Source organism: Artibeus jamaicensis, unplaced genomic scaffold (assembly GCF_021234435.1).
Source record: "Artibeus jamaicensis isolate MK-2021 breed Jamaican fruit bat unplaced genomic scaffold, CSHL_Jam_final contig_851, whole genome shotgun sequence".
NCBI lineage: Eukaryota > Metazoa > Chordata > Mammalia > Chiroptera > Phyllostomidae > Artibeus > Artibeus jamaicensis.
The window spans coordinates 2,942,415-2,964,906 of NW_026521986.1; the positions used below are offsets into that span (position 1 = coordinate 2,942,415).

General features: G+C 33.7%; 1 protein-coding gene across 1 annotated transcript in view; it reads right to left on the bottom strand.

The window, feature by feature from the left end:
• The window catches only part of CUNH14orf39 (chromosome unknown C14orf39 homolog), a 51,878-nt gene that overhangs the window by 13,074 nt on the left and 16,312 nt on the right, over nucleotides 1–22,492 (bottom strand). The window contains exons 7-15 of the mRNA XM_053673218.1: nucleotides 21,081–21,201; nucleotides 19,748–19,839; nucleotides 18,009–18,142; nucleotides 17,277–17,353; nucleotides 12,351–12,436; nucleotides 11,923–11,981; nucleotides 5,924–5,985; nucleotides 4,546–4,721; nucleotides 1,257–1,395 (exon numbers count right to left, since the gene is read on the bottom strand). Coding sequence (XP_053529193.1) covers nucleotides 1,257–1,395; nucleotides 4,546–4,721; nucleotides 5,924–5,985; nucleotides 11,923–11,981; nucleotides 12,351–12,436; nucleotides 17,277–17,353; nucleotides 18,009–18,142; nucleotides 19,748–19,839; nucleotides 21,081–21,201 — 946 coding nt within the window. The remainder of the gene's footprint in view (nucleotides 1–1,256; nucleotides 1,396–4,545; nucleotides 4,722–5,923; nucleotides 5,986–11,922; nucleotides 11,982–12,350; nucleotides 12,437–17,276; nucleotides 17,354–18,008; nucleotides 18,143–19,747; nucleotides 19,840–21,080; nucleotides 21,202–22,492) is intronic.

Consider the following 22,492-nt stretch of genomic DNA (forward strand, 5'->3'; position numbering starts at 1 on the left):
CCAAATGTACATGTTTCCTGCTAAGGTTACATTAGTTTATTTTGCATTTATATTATTATTGTAAGTCAAAATTAAGTGTAGTCTATTTTTTCATGGTCAGTATGTACATTCTAGGAATTACCTGCTTTTGAAATAAGCATTTAGATAAAAACTTAGATAAAAGTTGAAGATATAAACTACAAAATGTATAATTATACCATATCATCAATAAATTTATAATTTCAACAATTTAACATTATGTGATAGATATAGGAATCGAATATTCTATTCTATATAAATTCAGTTAACTGTGACTAACTTAAATGAGCAATAATATTTATATTACATTGTTACTTATAGCATTAAGTGGTTAGAACTTTTCTAAGTGTTTTATATACATAAACCCATTTGATATTGATAAACCCTATGGTAAAAATTATTATTTCCATTTTACAGATAAAAAACAAATTACATACCTAAAATCCCACATCCAGTATACACCCAAGTAGTCTAGCTGCAGAATATAGTCTTAGCCACTGCGCTATGCTATCTTTACTAATTAAATATTATTTTTTAAAAAAAAGATTGTGTTTATGTTTAGAGCAAGGGGAAGGGAGGGAGAAGGAGAGAGAAACATCAATGCGTGGCTGCCTCCTGCACACCCCATACTGGGGACCTGGTCCACAACCCAGGCATGTGCCCTCACTGGGAATCAAATAGTGACCCTCTGGTTAACAGACTGGAGCTCAATCCACTGAGCCACAACAGCCAGGGCCTAATCAAATATTCTTAATTTTTTGTTTCAACTGCTAAATACAGAAATAAGTACTTTATCATAATTTCTACCACTGAACGAGAGAAATTACTATTTGACAGATACTCTTCAGGTCTTTTAAAGATAACCAATGATAACGTTGCCATATACCACATATGTAGATGAAAAAAAACAACTAATAACCTGGAGTTTTTATACTAAGAATATGGAAAACTGTTTAGAACTTAAAATATATGAACTATAAAGCCAAATTAATTTTTAAACTCCCTTTAACTGCAATTCAAATCATTCCTATCCTGAGATTCTTTTTTTATACATGTCAACTTGGGACACCTGAAGTTGAAAACAATAAGATAACGGGTAAACTTAGCTATAACATCAATATTCAGAATTTTAAAAAAATCGCCTCTGCCACAAGATAGTTTGGTACTGAAGATTTAAAATTACTTGAGGTTCTAAGTGTCCAATCTTTTAGAAATAAAACTTCAGCTGCTCATATTACCTTATCTGATGAGATTTCTGAATTAAATATAGAAGAATCAAATAAATTCAATCCAGGTGATCTAGAAGTATAACTCATAAGAAAAGAAGTCCCAGGGGATTCCTTTTGTATCTGATCTTCAGGCACTATATTTCTGTTTCTGTTACAAATAAATAAGAAATCACCAAAATGTTAAGCATATATCACTAAATATTACAGACTGGTAAGTACCACAAGAAATGAAATAAAGCAGTGATTTTCAACCTTCTTCATCTGATGGCACACATAATCACTGAAATTCGGCATACCAAAAATATGTTTTTTGCTAAAGTGACAAAAAATAGGTAACATTTTGATTCATTGACCCCAGATGGCTATTGTTGTGCTGGCCATTGTCATTTTTTTTATTTGAAAACCTCAGGGGAAAAAAGGTCAGTGTCCCTGACTAATAGTCAGGTACTGCATGTTTTAAGAATTCTTGCAACACACAGGTTGAAAATTGCTGGCACAGAGGTGAGAACTGACATAGTAGGGAAAGTGAGAAAACAGCTCCTCCCTTTCATAGTAGGGAAAGGGATTGTAGTGACAAACCTATAAAGAAAAAGATGGTTTAGGTGAATATTAAAGTAGAATAATCAGTTATGAAGTGATAATAATTCCTACTAAGACTACTATCAGGATCTATTCTAGGTATTTCCACTCATCACCAACTTTATTCATTGAAATAAATCCTATGAAACAGGTGCTATCATTATCACTTTGATTTTATAAAAGATGATTTTGATGCCTAGAAAGGTTAAATGATTTGCTCAAAAGAATGTAATGCCAGAGTTGGAATTTGAATGCTGCAATCCAGATTCAAAGTCCAGACTCTTAGACCTGATTCTAAGGGTCTTGAAAGCCAGTCACAAAATTTTAATCTCGATGAGAAGCAAGTCATTACAGATTGTTGCATAGGGAGTTAAAAATAAAATTATTTGGGAAAATAATTAGACAAGATAGTATATAACATTGGTTAAAAACATGGATTCTGGAGGTAAAACTGCCTGGGTTTGATCTCAACTCTTAACACTGAGATGTACCATCTATAATTCTGTTTCCTCATCTATAAGAACTGTAAGGTATTTATATCTCATGAAGTTATTGTGAATCTTTTTTAATGTATTTTATTGATTAAGCTATTACAGTTGTCCTATTTTCCCCACTTCACTCCCCTCTACTGTGCACACCCCCTCCCACCTACATTCCCTTCCACATGTCATACTTGTAAGTTCTTCAGCTTCTACATTTCCCATACTATTCTCACCCTCTCGTCTTATTTTCTACCTACAATCTATGCTTATTCTCTGTATCTTTTCCCTCTCTCTCCCTCTCCCACTCCCCTCTTGATAACCCTCCATTTCTGTGGTTCTGTTCCTGTTCTAGTGCTTAGTTTGCTTGTTTTAGATGTGGCTGTTAATAATTGAGTTTGCTGTCATTTTACTGTACATGTTTTTTATCTTCTTTTTCTTACATAAGTCCCTTTAATATTTTATATAAGGGCTTGGTGATGATGAACTCCTTGAACTTGACTTTATCTGAGAAGCACTTTATCTGCCCTTCCATTCGAAATGAAAGCTTTGCTGGATAGAGCAATCTTGGTTGTGGGTTTTTGGTTTTCATGACTTGGAATACTTCTTTCCAGCACCTTTTTGCCTGTAAGGTCTGTTTTGAGAAATCAGCTGATAGTCTTAAGGGAACTCCTTTGTAGGTTACTGTCCCCCTATCTCTTGCTGATTCTAGGATTCTCTCCTTCATTTTAATCTTGGCTAATATAATTATGATGTGCCTCGGTGTGTTCCTCCTTAGATCCACCTTCTTTGGGACTCTCTGAGCTTCCTGGACTTCCTGGAAGGCTATTTTCTTTGCCAGATTGGAAGTTCTCTTTTATTATTTATTCAAATAATGTTTCTACTTGTTGCTCTTCCTCTCCTCCTTCTGCTACCCCTATAATTCAGATGTTGGAATGTTTAAAGATGTCCTGGAGGTTCCTAAGCCTCTCCTCGTTTTTAAAAATTGTTTCTTCATTCTTTTTTGCTTGGATCTTTCTTTCTTCCTTCTGGTCCACATCACTGATTTGAGTCCCAGTTTCCTTCCCATCACTATTGGTTCCCTGTGCATTTCCCTTCTTTTCACTTCGCATAACCTTCATTTTTTCATCTAATTTGTGGCTAAAATCAACCAATTCTGTGAGCATCCTGATTACCAGTGTTTTGAACTGTGCATCTGATAGATCGGCTATCGCTTCATCACTTAGTTGTATTTTTTCTGGAGCTTTGATATGTTCTTTCCTTTGGGCCATTATTTTTTTTGCCTTGACATGCCTCTGTTGTGAATCTTAAATGAGCAATGAGCAATATTTACAAATTCATAGACACAGTGCTATTGTTTGTTAAATATCACAGAAGTTTGAAGATAACTTCCCTAACTACCTCTATGACCATCAGTGTCCAAGGTCATATAAAGAGGATTTAGCATATGACTGGTGACTGCCACATTCTTTTACACTTCTCAGATTAATGATGAGTTCCACTTTGAACATGCTGTGTTTAAGTCAACAGCATTACATTCATATATATAAAACTCTTACTAGCAATTTAACATATCACAGTAGAACACAGATGAGAGATTCCTGATGAAGTAAAATCTGTTTGACATGATTTAGAGAAATCTCAGGGGCTAGCATCAAGAAATGGAGTGAATGAACTAAACAAAAGGGTCAAAATGCAGAATTATTTTCTTGGCTGCAAACTACAAATCTGTGGTTTCGAAAGTTAAATACTCATTTTAGAGATATTTATGCCTACTTAAGTTACTTAATAGAAAAGCAATTCTTGCTTTAGACACTACAATGGAAAGAAAAATGACTGCTAAAATATTATTCAATGATGTCCATAATCTACCACATGGGATAGTAGCTTTTGAGCTTAGCATTTAAATTTTTTCTGTAGTTTTTTTTATCCTTTGGAAAATCTTAAATACACATGGATTATTGCACTAAGTAAGTACTAGGGGTTTATACCATCTTCAACTATGTTGTAGGAAAAGAGGGGAAGATGATACATGAAACAAGAATGGCAGAATGCTAACAATAATTGTTCAAATAGGGTAGGTACATAGGCTCATTATACTAGTATCTACTACTTTGTATATATGAAATATTTCATAATAAAACCTTTTTAAATGTACTAGGCATTTTATTATTCCTATCAATTATTTATATAACTCAATACAGATATTCTTTCATTATAATAATTAATTAAAATCCTACATTTCAAATGGAGGGGTTTTAGGGAACAGCAATTTCTCCAAAGATTCAGGTGTTTTCACAGCTTCAGGAGTTCTTAAAAATAAAGGAATTTCAGGAGTTCGTGAAAAATTCTCAGCCCCTTCTTCTACTTCATCTTTATTATCTATTGGCTTCCCAAAATGTTCTTCATGTATCACCTGCAAATTCAAAGTAACAGAAACTATAAAAAATGAATGTTACTGCATTAATAAATTCACATACACAGAAATGTGTGATGTGGAAAGTACCATATTAAGGTATGATGTTATCATTTCATAGGAGAAGTAGGTAAAATAAGAATAGTTGGTAAAAGTGATACTAAAATATATCTGTCAAAAAAAAAGGAAAATAATTTAATTTCCAATTTTTCTTTTTTTTCTAGCTCCACCTCTCCTGCTCCTACCTGAAAAAATAAACAATAACCAGAAGAACTATAGTCAGGAATAATTTCCACATCATGCTCTTATTTAAGAATTGTACATGCTACTTTCTTAAAAGGGAGAAGTAATTTAGTTCTAAACAATCTTGCTCATTGGTCATGTTCTTGGCATTTTTTTGTCCCTATATACGCATTATACTACTTTTTCTGCAACAATTGAGAACTCAGATAACCAATTTTCCTTTATATTATTTTGTATTCTGATTTCTAAAATATGTTTGTTACACCAAATCCCATTATAAAAACAGTTTGGGTCACTCCACCAAAAAATTTAAATGTACTTTTTACCTGTATTTCTTTACAGCAACATATTACAGCATTGTTCCACTTGATTTATTTAATATTTTACTTATTTTTTTATTAGGTATGGGTTTCCAGTGTATAGCTTAGTAGTTAGACAATCATTTACTTTACTAGTGTTTCCCACAATATTTCCAGTACCCCAACTGGCACCATACATAGTTATCACAATGTTATTGACTATATTTGCTATGCTTTACTTACTTCCCTGTGACTATTTGGTAACTGCCAATTTGTTTCTCTGTTTTAACCTCCAGTATGGTAAAAGTTGGTATACACTGTTTACATATATCATCATTAAAGATCTGAATTTTTAAAAAATATTCTGAAGATATTTTTATGGTAACCACTGGTCTTGAATTGTTCAATATTACCAAACAAAATAATTTTCTTCAGTAATGATTTAGTTGTTATAATATATTTATATATATTTAATTATTAACAACTCTTGTGAATTTTCATGTAAACTTTTTCAATCTAAAACTCCTCTAAGGAATTGATTCTGTAACACCATAACAACTTGATTACTAAGCTAATATCATCTACACCTCACATAAATAATCTTCATTATACTAAGTCTGAAATTAAAAATGTAAACAATATTTTAAACATTTGACCTACTTGTGAAGTACATTTTGATTCTTTCAATTGTTCTGCTGTCCCTTTATCTCCATTCTCAGCATCTGTTTGTTATACGAGAAAAAACTATATTTTCTCTTTGTAATTTAATTATAAATAAAACATGTTAGACCATATGAACCTGCCAATATTTAACTGTTTTTTTACCTACAAAATTGCAATTTCATGTAACTCAACCTAATACATAGAGACAAGAGAATAAAACCTACAGGAATAGATTAAGGAACAAAATTATAAAGAGAACACTCATATAACCATCATCCAGGTAAGAAATAGAAAATGATGAATATTCCAAAAGGCCCTACTTCCTCATATCCTCCTCCTCTTCATATATAACCACTATCCTGACTTCTGTATATTCATTTCCTTGATTTGCTTTTTGTTTTTAATTTTGACTTTATTGATTATGCCATTACAGTTGTTCTATTCCCCCCTTCATTCCCCTCCACCCCTTCCCCACTATTCCCCACCTTTAGTTTATGACCATGTGTCTCAAGTTCTCTAGATTCTATATTTCCTCTACTATTCTTACCCTCCCCCCTAATTTTAAGATTTTATTTATTTATCTTTAGAGGGGAACGGAAGGAGAGAGGGAGAGAAACATCAATGTATGGTTGCCTTTCATGCATCCCCTGCTGGGAAGTGGCCTGCAGGGAACCGGCCTGCAACCCTGGCACGTGCCCTGACTGGGAATCGAACCGCGACTGTCTGGTTCGCAGGCCCGTGCTCAATCCACTGAGCTACAGCAGCCAGGGCCCCTATTTTCTATCTACTGTCTATGCTACTTATTCTCTGTACCTTCTCCCCCCTTCTCCTTCTCCCACTCCCCTGTTGCTAACCCTCCATGTGATCTTCATTTCTATGGTTCGCTCCTGTCTAGCTGTCCTCTTTGTTTTTGTTTTAGGTGTGGTTGTTAATAACTGTGAGTTTGTTGTCCTTTCACTGTTCATCTTTTTTATCTTCTTTTTCTTAGATAAGTCCCTTTAACATTTCATATAATAGGGGCTTGGTGATGATGAACTCCTTGAATTTGATCTTATCTGAGAAGCACCTTATCTGCCCTTCCATTCTAAATGAAAGCTTTGCTGGATAGAGCAATCTTGGATTTCATGACTTGGAATACTTCTTTCTAGCCCCTTCTTGCCTGTAAGGTCTCTTTTGAGAAATCTGCTGACAGTCTGATAGGAACTCCTTTGTAAGTGACTGTCCCCTTATCTCTTGCTGTATCATCTAAGCATTAGTTTACTTTTCCTGTTTTAAAATATTACATAATGAAATAATATATGTACTCTTCATCTTTTGTTCAGCATATGCTTGTGAGACTTATCTGTATTGCTATGCACAGACATAGTTGCTTACTTTTACCAATGTAAAGTATCCCATTATCCAAACACAACATATCTATCCATTCTACTGCAAATGGGCATTTGATGTGTTTCTGCTTTGAGGCTATTACAAACAATGATATTACAAATATTCTTTTATCTATATACTTGCATGTATGTATTTGTATTTCTCTAGGTATATATCTAGGAGCCGAATTACAAGGTACAGAGTATGTGTAGCTTCCATTTTACTAGATGTTAAGCTATTTTCAAAGTTTAATTTCCAAACTGTTTACCAATTTTTATTGTGGCAACTGACCATCCTCAGCTACCCTAGGCAGTCATGCAATTTGCAGAACTATTAGCTCCAATTATAATTTAGGTGTGATCTCAATATATGGTCACTTATAAATGGCAGTTCCTACCAATAGTGATGAGAATTCCTATTGCCCTACATTCTCAGCAACACTTAGTATTATCAGACTTTCTGAATTGTACTAATATGGTGGATATGTAATGAATCTCACTGTGGTTTTATTTTCCCAATTTGCTTAGCAGTTTTTCAGATGTTTACCTTCCACAAAAGATTCTCTATCTGAAGTGCCTGTATGTGTATTTTGGACATATTTCCAGTTGCATTGTCTGTCTTTTTCTTCTTGGTTAGTAGAAGATTCTTACACATTTTTGGAAACTAGACTTCTGACAGTTCTGTATCATCTTGCCTTCCATTCTTTTTATAGTGTCTTTTTTTAATAAGTATTTATTTATTTATTTATCTTTAGAGGGGAAGGGAAGGAGAGAGGAAGAGAAATATCAATGTATGGTTGCCTCTTGTGCATCCCCCACTGAGAACTGGCCTGCAAACCAGGCATGTGCCCTGACTGGGAATCCAACCACCATTTTCTGGTTCGCAGGCCTTAGCTCAATCCACTGAGCTACACCAACCTGGGCCCTATGGTGTCTTTTGATGACTTGGTGACTTAGCTTACGTTCTTTTTTAAAAAATATATATTTTATTGCCCTGGTTGGTGTGGCTCAGTGGATTGAGCATTGGCCTGCAAACCAAAAGGTCACAGGTTCGATTCCCAGTAGAGACCATGCCTGGGTTGCAGGCCAGGTCCCCAGTTGGGGGCATATGACAGGCACCTGATCAATATTCTCTCACATACTGATGTTTCTCTCCCTATCTCCCTCCCTTCCATCTTCCTAAAAAAAAGAAAAAATATTAAAAAGATATTTTATTGATTATGCTATTACAGTTGTCCTATGTTTTTCTGCCCTTTATTCTCCTCCATCCTGCATATCCCCTTGCACCAGCATTCCCCCACATTAGTTTATGTCCATGGGTCATACATGTAAGTTCTATGGCTTCTCCATTTCCCATACTATTCTTAACTTCCCCTATTTTGTGCCTACCACTTATGCTTCTTATTCCTTGTACCTTTTCCCCCATTTTCCCCTAACTCCCTCCCCACTAATAACCCTCCATGTGATCTCCATTTCTGTGATTTTGTTCCTGTTCTAGTTGTTGCTTAGTTCATTTTTGGTTTTCTTTTTTGGGGTTCAGTTGTTGACCATTGTGAGTTTGTTGCCTTTTTAACGTTCATAGTTTTGATCTTTTTTAAATAAGTCCTTTTAACATCTCCTGTAATAGCTTGGTGGTGATGAACTCCTTTAGCTTTACCTTGTATGAGAAGCACTTTATCTGACCTTCAATTCCAAATGATTGCTTCGCTGAATAGAGTAATCTTGGATATAGGTCCTTACCCTTCAATTACTTCACAACTTCAATTACTTCTTTGCAGCCCCTTCTTGCCAGCAAGGGTTTGTTTGAGAAATCAGCTGACGGTCTTATAGTAACTCTTTTGTAGGTGACTGTCTCCCTTTCTCTTGCTGCTTTTAAGATGCTCTCATCTTTAATCTTGGGTAACATAATTATGATGTGCCTTGGTGTGTGCTTCCTTGGGTCCAACTTCTTTGGGACTCTCTGAGCTTCCTGGACTTCCTAGAAGTGTATTTCCTTTGCCAGACTGGGGAAGTTCTCCTTCATTATTTTTTCAAGTAAGTTTTCACTTTCTTTCTCTTCTCCTTCTGGCACCCCTATAATTCAGATATTAGAAAGTTTAAAGTTGTCCTGGAGGTTCCTAAGCCTGTCATTTTTTTTGAATTCTTGTTTCTTCATTTTGTTCCAGTCAAATGCTTCTTTCTTCCTTCTTCTCCAAATCATTTATTTGAATCCCAGTTTCCTTCTCTTCACTGTTGGTTCCCTGTACATTTTGATTTCATTTTGCATAGCCTTTACTTCTTCCTTTATTTTGCAACATATCCAACCATTTCTGTAAGCATCCTGATTACCAGGTGTTTTGAACTCCTCATCTGATAGGTTAGCTATCTCTTCATCACTTATTTTCGGGAGCTTTGATCTGATCTTTCATTTGAGACATTTTTTTTGTTTCAGTACACCTGCTACATAGTAAGGGGCGGAGCCTTAGGTATTTGCCAGGATGGGGCAACCCACATTGCTTTTTTGTGGTGCTGTATGTAGGAGAGGGGTCCGAGAGGGAACAATGCCACTTGCTTGTCTCTCTGTCACTTCCCCTACTACCCACAAGCAAATCAGGTCCTTCTGGTGCTGATTCCTGGGTAGGTGGGTTTGTGTATGTTCTAGGACCCTGTGGGTGTCTCCAACGAACTCTCCTGTGAGGCTTGGAGTTTCTCCCATCACCACAACCCCCACAGATTTTTACAGTCAGAGGTTTTGAGGCTTTATATCCCCATGCTGGAACCCTGGGTTGCACGGTCTGTCTTGCTCCCCAGTTGTTCCTTCTGGGTTATCTGCATGCAAATGTGGGACTGCCCAGTCCACCAACCACTGCCTCACCCATCCTGGGCCTCCAGCCACCACCTTGCCATGAGTCCTCTCCACCCCAGCTTCCTGTCTCTGCCCCTCCTACTGGTCTGGATGAATATTTCTTCTTTAACTCCTTGGTTGTCAGACTTCCATATAGTTCAATTTTGTGGCAGTTCTGGTTGTTTCTTGTTTTTTAATTTTTTTGTTGTCCTTCTTCTGTTTGTGGGAGGAGGCAAAGTGTATCTACCCTTGCCACCATCTTGGCTGAAAATCTACAGCTTCCATTCTTCTTATGTGTCTTCTGATCAATATAAATTCTGAGTCTTAATATAGCAAAATTTATTAAACTTTCTTCAAAAAATGCTTGGAAATTATTAAGCCTTTTTTTCTTCTAAGAAAAGTATATGCCTTCTTGGGTATGAAGCCTCACCATAAGTGCTCAATGGCAGCTAGGACTACACCAGATATATGCATTTCCCCACATAAGTGCATTGGCAATGTACTGTTCTAGAGATTAGCTGTTCCTTCTTTGTCTAACACTCTATTTGGCATATATACAGGATTACAAATATGTGGAACAGATCACCTATGTAGACAAGATATATTTCTGCATTCTAGAAGAAAGCAGGAAGGATATCCATCTACATAAAATAAGCATATTGTATTGGTTGAATCCTATATTGAGAGTGGGAGAAATAGCATATGATCATTCTGATTATGTATATATTTATAGCATTTTTATACTGTCAGAATGAGCCATTTTTAAAACTTCAAAATAAAGTCAGTAATCCACATGCTACAGAGAAGAAGAGGTGAAGACTTTTATATAGTCTATGAGTGGAATATATAATTATTATGTTACTGGACTACCAAAATATGCATATATATATGTATATTTAAAATTTATACACATATATACACACAAAGAGAGACAGAGAATGAGTTCGCATTTTCAGGAGTGTGTCAAATTTCCAACAGCACCCTGGCTGGTGTGACTCAGTGGTTGAGAGCCAGCCTGCAAATCAAAGGGCTGCTGGTTCGATTCCCAGTCTAGAGCACATGCTGCCTGGGTTGTGGCCCAGGTCCCCAGTAGGGAGTGTGCAAGAGGCAACCACACACTGATGTTTCTCCCCCTCTTTCTCCCTCCCTTCCCTTCTCTAAAAATAAATAAATAAAATCTTTTTAAAAAATTCCAACAGCTAGTTGTTTCTAGGATAATAAACTTAATATATACCCTTTGACCTTCCAATGATTTTATTCCAAGATAATAATCCAAGATGATAAAAGATTTATGTAAAAGAATACAGAAACCTTATTTTAATGATAATAAAACTGGGAACAACAAAATATTCAAAGTGAGAGAATGACTAAATAAGTTATAGTATATCCATACAATGGCATATTATATAGTAATTAGAAGTAAATTCTACTGAATGGCATGGAAAAATATCCTCAACAACAGTATATCAAGCAGGAAGAAAAGGATACAAAATGATATACATAGCATGGTTCAAATTTGCAGAGGAAATGTAAAAGAACAAAACATACATATGCATAAGAAAAAGTCAAGAACATACACAGGTATGTATACAGTTGCTTATGTCTGGGTGGTGTTATTTTGGTATCTTTTATGTTTTTCTATATTTTCCAAATTTTTGACATTTGCTTTATATATTTTTAAAAGTTGGCATGCATGGTCAGTTAACCAGAGATGCAAACAATCAAAATCATTTATTTGAATAGTATAAAAACCTGATATAATTTGTTACTTCCAAGTCTTAGAAAAAAATATAAATGACAAATACCTGTGTCTCCTTTATCAAACCACTGATTGAAACTTGATTGTTTCTGTGGAGTTAACAATCTAAAACACAATAATTTTCATATTATTTGTTGATTGATAAACTATTTTAGAAATAAAAGCATTTTCTTATTTTTATTTATTATTGTTTGGTTATAGTTGTCCTGACTTTTTCCCCATTGCTCACCCCTACCTCATCCCCCGCCACTACCACAATCAATCCTCCCCCACTGTCCGTGCCCATGAGTCCTCTATTCATGTCCCTTTGCGTGCCCTTTCCCCTTCTTTCCATCATTATCCCCCCTCCTTCACCCCTCTGGTCACTGTCAGTTTGTTTCCTTAGTTTTTTTTTAAATTTATTTATTTAATTGCTGTTCAAGTACAGTTTTCTGACTTTTACTCCCATCCTGTTTTCTTAGTTTTAAAAGTTACCTGAACTGCATAAAATTCTGTGAACTTTTCATAGCTGTAACATGTGAACATTTTGAATGGATATTCATAGCAGAGTCATTAAATACCTGAAGAAAAGAAATTAGGCATTAGAAACAGCTACAAAAAAAACAAAACAATGAAATGTTTTGGCTTGCCTTGGCTACTCAAGAGCTCTCCAAGAACACTGTCACCCTTGTCATCATCACCATTGTTATCAACAACTTACAGACATTAACTGAAACCACTACATATAAAGCATTAAATGAAATACTGGAAAACAAAAAAGATATAACTCTCAGGGAATTTGATGTTTGTTACAAGTACAATAACTACACTTGGTAGTATTTCTCCATTTAAGATAAACCTTTTAATACTTTATCCCATCTTCATAGCTAATCAAGTAAATATTACCATTTTCTCAACTGATTACCTGATATCTGTGTCTATTCTCTATAACCTGACAAACTGAGCACAGAAAAGCAAAACATGAGGTTGAAAGATTAAAGCCTGAAACTAACATTTTTATACATGTAAAGAGCTAATATTTCATTTTAACTTTAAATTTTAATATTAATATTTAAACCACTGCCTTGGAAATGTTTGTGTCATCTGTTTTAAGTCTTTAATTCTCTCTGATTCAGTGATTTTGAAGAGTTCCTGATTTTTCTTATTTGACCCAAAGTGAAAATACCTTTAATAGAAAAGTTTATTTCATTTATTTTTGTTTAACAGCCACTGGTTAATTTTGTCATCTTGACATCCTTTCAGATCATAGAAAAAGACCTTGTCCTTTAAGGAACACCTGTCCCTTAAAACGTAAGTGTTCTTTTGATGTGTTTTAAATAATATACATGTTTCTATATGCCTCCTAGTATAAGTATTTGTACAAATATTTTAAATATTTGTTTACAATAGATGCGAAGAAGTGATGCTACTAAGTGCATTTTTATTTTGAATTAGTACTGTGAATCAGTCCTCCAAAGTAGTTGTACCAAAGTATATTCCCTCTAGATATTAGCAAACGTTTTGATGTCTGAAAACTGATAGGTGAAACAATCTCTCATTGGCTTACTTGCATTTCCCTGTATGCCTAAAGTCGGCATCTTGTTGCAGTTAATGACCCTTTGTCTTTCCTTTTCTGTAAACTACCTTATCTTTGGCCCATTTTTATTAATCTGTAAGAATTATTATGAATTTCTTTACATATTATACATTTTGGATACCAATCCCCTGCCCATTCCATAACTGTCTTTTAACTTTGTTGGTGTATTTTGTCATACAGAAGTTTTTTTATTTTGATGTAGTCTGCTAGTAAGTTTGTCTTTTCATGTTCCACACTGTTTTGGGATGATAAAAATGTTCTGGAATTAAACAGTGGTGATAGTTACACTGTCTCGTAAATATACTAAAACCCACAGAATCCTACTCTTTAAAACTGTGAACTTTATGATGTGAATTATCTCAATAATAAAAGTAAAAAAAATTAACATTATTAACATTTTGATACCTAGTAGTATAGATTTCCCTAACATTTTTAAAAATTTCTTATTTTAAATCTTTATTTAAGCTCATTTATTAATCTGTTAATGTAGTAAACCACACTGACAGATATTTTCTAATGCTAAACCATCATAACATTCCTTGAGAAAAGTGAAGATACCTACTTTTTAGAATTAGTTAGCTATCCTTTTTGTTATGTTAATTGGTCAATTTTGGTGAATACTGCAAGTGAAAATTAAACTAAATTCTGTGTACATTAAACACAAAATTTGCTAACTGTATTATTCAGTGTGTCCAATCCATATATAGGCTGCATGCAGCCCAGGATGGCTATGAATGTGGCCCAATGCAAAACCATAAATTTACTTAAAACATTTTTTTTGTTCATCAGTTTTTTAAAAATTTTATTGTTTTTCAGTTACAGTTGTCTGTATTTTCTTTTTCTTTTTTAAAAAGATTTTATTCATTTGCCCTGGCTGGTGTAGCTCAGTGGATTGAGCGTAGGCCTGTGAACCAGAGGATCCAGGTTAGATTCCCAGTCAGGGCACATGCCTGGGTTGCAGACCAGTTCTCAAGAGGCAACCGTACATTGATATTTCTCTCCCTCTCTCCTTCCCTTCCCCTCTAAAGATAAATAAATAAAATCTTTATTTTAAAAACGATTTTATTTATTTATTTTAGAGAAATGGGGAAGGAAGAGAGAAAGAGAGGAAGTGAAACATCAATGTGTGGTTGCGTCTAGCACAACCCATACTGGGGATATGGTCTGCAACCCAGGCATGTGCCCTGACTGGGAATCAAACCAGCAATGCTTTGATTCGCAGGCCTGCGCTCAATCCACTGAGCTACACCAGCCAGGGCTTTGCTCATCAGTTTTCAGTAGTGTTTGTGTATTTAATGTGTGGCCCAAGACAACTCTTCCTCCACTGTGGCCCAGATATGCCACAGATATGCAGGGTTGGACACCTCTGCATATCATTACTTATTTTTTATCTCACTTGATTTTTTTCCAATGTAAGAAACTGCCAGTTTTCTATACTATTCAAAATCTACTCTCCATTTGTGTTCTGATTTAAAAAACAAAAACAAAACCACCTATGTTTCCCAACCATTCCCCAGATAGAGGTTGCCATATCAGTAAGTTCTGGACAATGAAACATTATCATAATTGTTTAAAGAGCTTCCAGGAAAAATCTTTTAAAATGGGACTGGATCAGCTAGCCTTTCTCCTGTTTTTTCCTGCATCAAAAAGTTGAAGTGGTCAAGCTTCTGACCATTATGTGACCTTGATGCAAAAGCTTAGCATTTAAGGATAGCAGGAAAAGAAAACATAGATGGAGCCCGAAAAATAATGAAATTCTGGAGATGGTGCTATCACCCCGGATCGGTGTTCCTGAGTCACTTTAGAATTTAATGGCAGGCAAGAGAAGAATGAATGTGTGTCTTGTTTAACATTATTATTTCATGGTTTGGTCTTATCGTTTCACATACAGCCAAACTCAACCCCTAAACTCGGCACTTTTTTTTGAGAAAGTTAACCTGTTTTAACTATGGATTTAATTGTCTCTTTTAAATTCTATCCATTTTTGCTTTATAAATTTCAAAACTATAATTTGGTACATTAAGATTATGACTTCTTGAATTATTTTTTAAAGATATGAAATATATTTATCCTTTCTAATGTTTTTTTTTACCCTATTTTATATGGCACTGTTACATCTGCTTTGGTTTTGTTTGCTTTGCCTGATGTATATTTTCCATCCTTCTATTTTCAGCCTTCATTTGTCAAATTGTTTAAGCTATTCTGTTTTAATAATATATAACTGTATTTCATTTATATATTCCACTGAAGCACTTTTGTCACATTTTTATTATTACTAATTTCTTTTTTTTTAAATATTTTATTTATTTATTTTTTGAGAGAGGGGAAGGGAAGGAGAAAGATTGGGAGAGAAATATTAATGTATGGTTGCCTCTTATGAGTGCCCTGCTGGGAACTGGCCCGCAACCCAGGCATGTGCCCTGACTGGGAATCGAACCGCGATACTCTGGTTCACAGGCCCGTGCTCAATCCACTGAGCTACGCCAGCCAGGGCTACTAATTTCTTTAGAACTATTTTTGGTACCTATTTGTTTTCTATTTAAAGTGCTTTCTAGTTGTTCTATTTTTCCCCATTCCTGCCTTCTATTGGACTGATTTTTCTTTGTTTCATACTTTAAATAGGTGTTTTAAAACCTACACACTCCATTTCTGTAAAGTTGGTTACCTTTAAATGTTTAACATACATGCATTATTTTACATTCTACCAACCATGTAGAGTTAACCAGTATTTGTATCTTCTCCTTAATTCCATCCCCTAACCAAAAAGAACTTGAGTAAACTTGTTCTCCTCATTTATCTTCCCACCTTCATCCCATATTGATATCTGGAATTTATTTTAGTACCAGATTTTTAAGCTTTTATCATTTATACATATTTAGAATGAACAAGTTCCATTAATTAGTTTGCTCACCACTACTCTATATCTATGTGTATTAATTCTGAGTTAATGGAAAACAACTATATGTTTCATTGAGAGTTCCCCCCTGGACTATTTTCAGGAAGAATGAAGGAACAGAGATGTGCCAACCATAAGCTAGCTTTCTGGCTGGTATGCTCCTTGTTTTTCATACCAATCAACAACCATCCAGAGTACAATCTCTCTCTAACCCAAGCTCCTATATTCACTGCTTTCACTTGGAGACAGTCATGCCATTGTTGATGCATGGCCAAAGGCAGAAGGATTATGAGATGAACAGATGTTAACTAAACTAATGACCACTGAGGTAACCCAATCAATTGACATACTTATTGCTCTCGAGCCTATAACTTCTATAAGAGTATTCGCCTATGCAAATCCTGGGCCACAATTTCCCTCTTCAATCCAATCCTGCTTTCCTCCTTCAGAAATGTCTCACAGTTTTTGGTCTACTTGGTATAGGTCTTGGTATTCTAAAATATCTTTTCTATTATTTTTAGGAGTACATGAGAAGGCTACAGTATGTGCTCAGGCTGCCATGTTGAAACTCAAGTTTTATTAGACTCTGAGGTTGTACCAACAGCTGATTTAGTATACAGGGTCCAGCACAAATAATACCCCCTTTTTATTACACAACTATAAACATGTAATTCTGTTACATAACAATATCACATTCAAGAATACCTTATGACATTTTAGGTGAAATGTTCAAATTAAAACTAAAAAATTATTACACCCAAATTGCCACCCTACCAACCACACTCAAGCAGGCATTACTTCTGCCAGACCCTATATTTATAACACACAGACAGACACACAGACACACAGCTTGCCCAAAATGCAATACATTCATTACCTCACTTAATGCAAGCAAGTACTTAAGTTATTTTATTTAAAAAATACCTACTTGTACATTATTTTCTTTTTGTTTGAAGTCAACATTGGAAAGCTTTGACTGCTTCACAAAACTGTCTTCTTTTTTATCTAGGTTTTAAATTGTACAACTTCAAATAAAATCCAGAAAGAGATTCAAATACCATAACCAAAATTTAACCCTACCTTGTAATTTAAAAAATCAAGTCATATGAATAATTAATGTAAATTAAAATACAAAATTATGAAATTATTATACAAATCTTAATTCCTCACTATATTATGATTATTATAATAACTATGACTGTAAAATGAAAACCAGCTGGCAAAACTACTTTTTTATAATGGGGAACCAAATACAGTGGTGATATTAATGACTAGGCCAATGTAGCCAATGTACTTAATCTAATGTAGTAAATCTACTATGCACATCTATTGAGTGAATCATGAATCAAATATTTTAGTGACTAAGTCACGAATATCATTAACACAAGTCTGCTACCCACTTTTAATCATATATATTATAAGACAACTTCTCAAATGAAAATATATAATTAGTCATACTTCTCCTTCAAGGAGAAAAAAGTTAGTATAAAAGGCATAAATTGTTCTCAGAAAAAATCAAAGTGGTACTTTTCTGAATCTGTATGTTTCTAGTATTGCTTGGTTTTGGTTACACCAAATGATAACTAAAATTATTTCTATTTCTTCTAGGTGTTTGCAAAAAACCCCAAAATTTTTTAAAATAAATATTTAGATACTATACCTATAACTCTTGGTTCTGAACATAAAACATTGATTGGTCTGACTAATTTCTGATATTCAGTTGAAAGAAGTAATTGACTTTTCTGAGAGGTTTTATTCGATACAAGTACATGTTGTTCATCTTTTTCAAAAATTCTAAAGAGAAGAGTGATTTACATTAAGTATCAGTGAAGTAAGAAATTAACATGTATTAACAGAAGACGACTTGACTTTGGGTGGTATACACACAATACAACATACAGATGATGTACTATAGAATTGTACACCTGAAACCTGTATAATATCCTTAACAAATGTCCCCCCAATAAATTTAATAAATATTTTAAAAGAAATTAACATATATTAAAGCTAGAATTAACATATTAACACATAACATATATTAAAGAAATTAGATACCATGTAGTTAAACGTCCTTATTTCACAGATAAAACTGAGTTTCAGAGAGTTTAACAGCTCTCTACCCAATATTATTAAATTACTTAAATCACAGATAAAACACCCCCTCCTGGTTAAGTCCAGTGCTCTCCTCAAATATACCACACTCTAATTTTAAAAACATAATCACATCTTTTTAAAACTTTCTAAACATGCAAAAAATATTTTAAATGAAAATTTTATCTACAAATAGCATGCTTTAGATTTTGGAATACTTCAAACATTGGAAAGATTTATTTAGAAATAAACCAACTAGCATGAATATAGAAACCATTAAAGCGATATTACAATCATAAACAAGTCTTAAGTTTTTTACTGGAAAAATAACTTTATTGAATTTTTCCTAAGTTAAATAAACAATTTAATTATTAATGGTTAAATAATTTAAATAAGTATATTATTTGATAACTATCAAAATCTGTATTAAATAAAAATTACTAGTTATGTAAGTCCCCCTCAAGATAGGCAATTTTATAACATTAAAAATTTGTCAATAAAGTAGAATTCTGTACATTTAACTATTTTTCTTATCAATTTGATTACAAAATTAAAAACCTATTACCATGAGTGTGAGACAAGAAAGTAATAGATCCAAGAAAGCAGGATCAGGAAAATTAACTTGGGAGAAAAATGGGTCAAAAAATCAGGATAAGAGCAATGGAGCCTCAGGAAAAGAATTTAAGAATGATAAAGAATAGAGGCAAAAGAGAACAACAGAAAGTTTATCAGAAACAGCAACAGTAATACATGTATTTTTCCATTACACAGTACCAGACAAAATCAATCTTCTTTTTAAATAATGCCTCCACCATTGATATTGATTTTATCACCATTCGGATGAGTAACAAAGAAACATATATAGCATTTTGGCTCCTAACAAGGAAACAATTCAGTAGCATTTTGGCTCATCTTCCCGCTCTCTGACAGGTCAAACTGGTGACAAGGTAAGAAAAAGATAAGTATATTGCTACTCCCACCATCATTTGTATTGGTGACTCCTCATGAAAAACTGAATGAAATATACAACTGACAGATTATAAAAAAGTGAATATGCTGCTGCTACCCTATTTCTCTCTATAAATTATAGTAGGCCTTACTAAAAATGAGCAAATTTGAAAATCAGTCTGTAATATTTAAAAGTATAAATTAATATTTTTCATAAGAAATGAATAGAAAATAGCCTGCATAAGAGAATATGTATACGATACTGTGTAAATGTTAGTAGGTTGGGGTAGAATATAGAATAAAATTGTTAGATACAGAATATTTGTTCACATAAAATCCCAATTTAAAGTTTACCTATACCTTTCTTTCAATTCCTTTCTTTTTTCTGTATTTTTACTTTTTTCTTCCAGAATTTCTGAAAGATTCTTAGTTTCATAAAGTCTTCCAATCTGCTAAAAATAAAAATGATAAAGTAAAACAATTATCTGCAAAATATTAAGGAACATATGCTTTATCTTAACTAATATGATTGTTCTATATAATCAGAAGATTTATATTTTTAGTAGTATTAGCTTTCATTTAGTAAGAGTTGCTAAAACAAAGTAAAGTTAACAATAAAGCCTACTCCTTTAACTTTTCCCTACAACTCCATCAGCAAACCTAGATTTCAATGAACTGCCACCTTCTTTTTTAAAAAGGACAGTCAGAAGTAGCAAACTTCCTGACATAGAGACATAGTTACCATATATTAATACTTTAAAGGAAGTCAAATCCACTTTCCTGGCATTACTATGAATGATAAATTACCATTTTTAACACAATTTTTCAGAAAATTTAGAAAATTATCTATTAAATTTTTCTCAAGATCTGGGAAATTTTGGAATTTGATGGGTCCTCATACCTGTCAATAAAAGACACATTTCAATTAATAGCACTAAAAATGTATTCAAGAAAATATCACACACAATTAATCTTAAAAACTAAACTAGTTCTAGCCCTAGCTTAACTGGAGAGCATTACACTAAGTGAAATAAGCCAGGTGGTGAAAGACAAATACCATATGATCTCACATGTAAGTGGAACCTAATCAATAAAACAAACCAATGAGCAATACACAACCACAGACTTGGAAATAAATAACAAACTGACATTGACCAGGGAGGAGGGCAACAAGTGAGATACTGGAAGAAAGAAGGGGAAGGTGCTAGCAAAGAACATGAATAGAGGATTTATGGTCAAGGACAATGGGGGAGACTGATTGTAGAAGTTGGGGGGGGGGCAAGGTAGGAGTCAGCAATGGGGAAAAAAGCAGGACAACTATAACTGAACAATAAATAAATAATAATTATAGTCATAAATTTTCAAGATTAAGTTCTTCAAACTATTTACTGTCTTGTTCTCTTTTTTTTTAGAACATCTGTAGCTCTTTTAATGACTTTAAATTCCTGTTATTAATGTCTTATTCTTTCATCATCTTCTTCAGTCCACAAAGAAAGTTAAACAAGTCCCCAAAATCCAGGATTAAATGTACTCAATACATTTTGGCTCCAAAGGCAATCAGAGCCAAACAAATCATCATAGGCCTTTATCCATATTTAGGCTCTTTAGAAACAGCTCTTGTAAGACTGTCAAGTAAACATACTATTACACTTATATGTTAATACATATATTAGAGACATAACAAAATATATACCTGGTTTAAATAATTAATTTCTATTTCCACTTCATCTATTTCTTTCTTCAATTCACATGAAATTTTGGAAAAATTGTTGGCATGTTTAAGAATATCTTGTGTTTTACATCTCAAATTAACCCTTAGTTGTTAAGGAACTATGTTATGCAAATTAATATAGTGTGATATTACTTATATATATTTTCCACATAAGCAATAACCAGTATTAATAACAGTTTTTAAAAACAGAAGGTAGAATAATATAAACATCTGGCAACTGAGAATTTATTGTTTACCTATGTAATATAATATATTATGCTTAAAAATAACATTCCATTCAAAATACTTAAGATTTTTTCTTTTAGTTAAATATTTTTACAGGGTCTTTTGGTGCTTCTGTTTTGTTTTGTTTTTTACCTATTCATTATGTCATTTGGCATGACTAACAATATACAACCAATTCAAGTCCAAATTTAACTTCTTGTGTTTCCATTATTTATTTTTTCCAAAGTCAACATTAAAAATCTACCCTTTTGTTGCTCTGTAAGGTTCATCGGTGTGCCCTGCAGAATTCAGAAGAGAGCCAAATATTCTTCTATTGGACATGAACCGCCTGAACTGAATTTATACCAAATTTCAAGTAGAGAATTTCTTAGCTGTTACTAGGTATCCTGTATGGTTATTAGCTACTACAATTTCCTACATTGCTCTACAATCCATTTAGGAGAATTTAAAATAAATAGGATAGTGAACAAGAACTTCACAGAAAATCTGTCAGACCTTTTTGTATTCTGCCTTAAAATATGACTTATGTACTAGAACATAAAATTTCAGATGAACATTATAATGCTATGCTGTCATCAAAAGTATCAATTTAAAATTTTAGATATAAACATTTAAATCCTCTCCCTACCTCCATCACCTCTTCTTGTTTGCCATGCATTCATACATCTCATCACACCCTACATTCAATTCTCTAAACCACTGCTGTACCTTTTGAATCTACCAACCTTTGCCCCTTCCCACTGAGAAGTTAAAACACATATGGGCAGCAATGAACAACTAAGAACATAATAAGTTAAAATAAAAACATGGAAAGAACAAGCAGCAAAGGAGTAAAAGGAATTTAGGATGAAGCAGTATGAAGAAAGGTAGAATGCAGGATAAAGAAGCTTAGTACAACAGTGGAGTTATAATCTGATAGGAAAGCATATGAAGGATTGTGGAAATTGGAAGAGGATTAAAGTTCCAAGTTCATCACTAGGGAAGATTTTGACAAACAAATGAGACTTAGACCAATTAAGAATTGCTTAAGCATCTAATACAATGCCACTGTATCAGAATTACTTGCTTATATATCTGTCTCTTCTACTAAAAGCTCCTTGCAACAAAACTCTGTATCATATCGAGTATGAGTATCACCTGGCACAAGG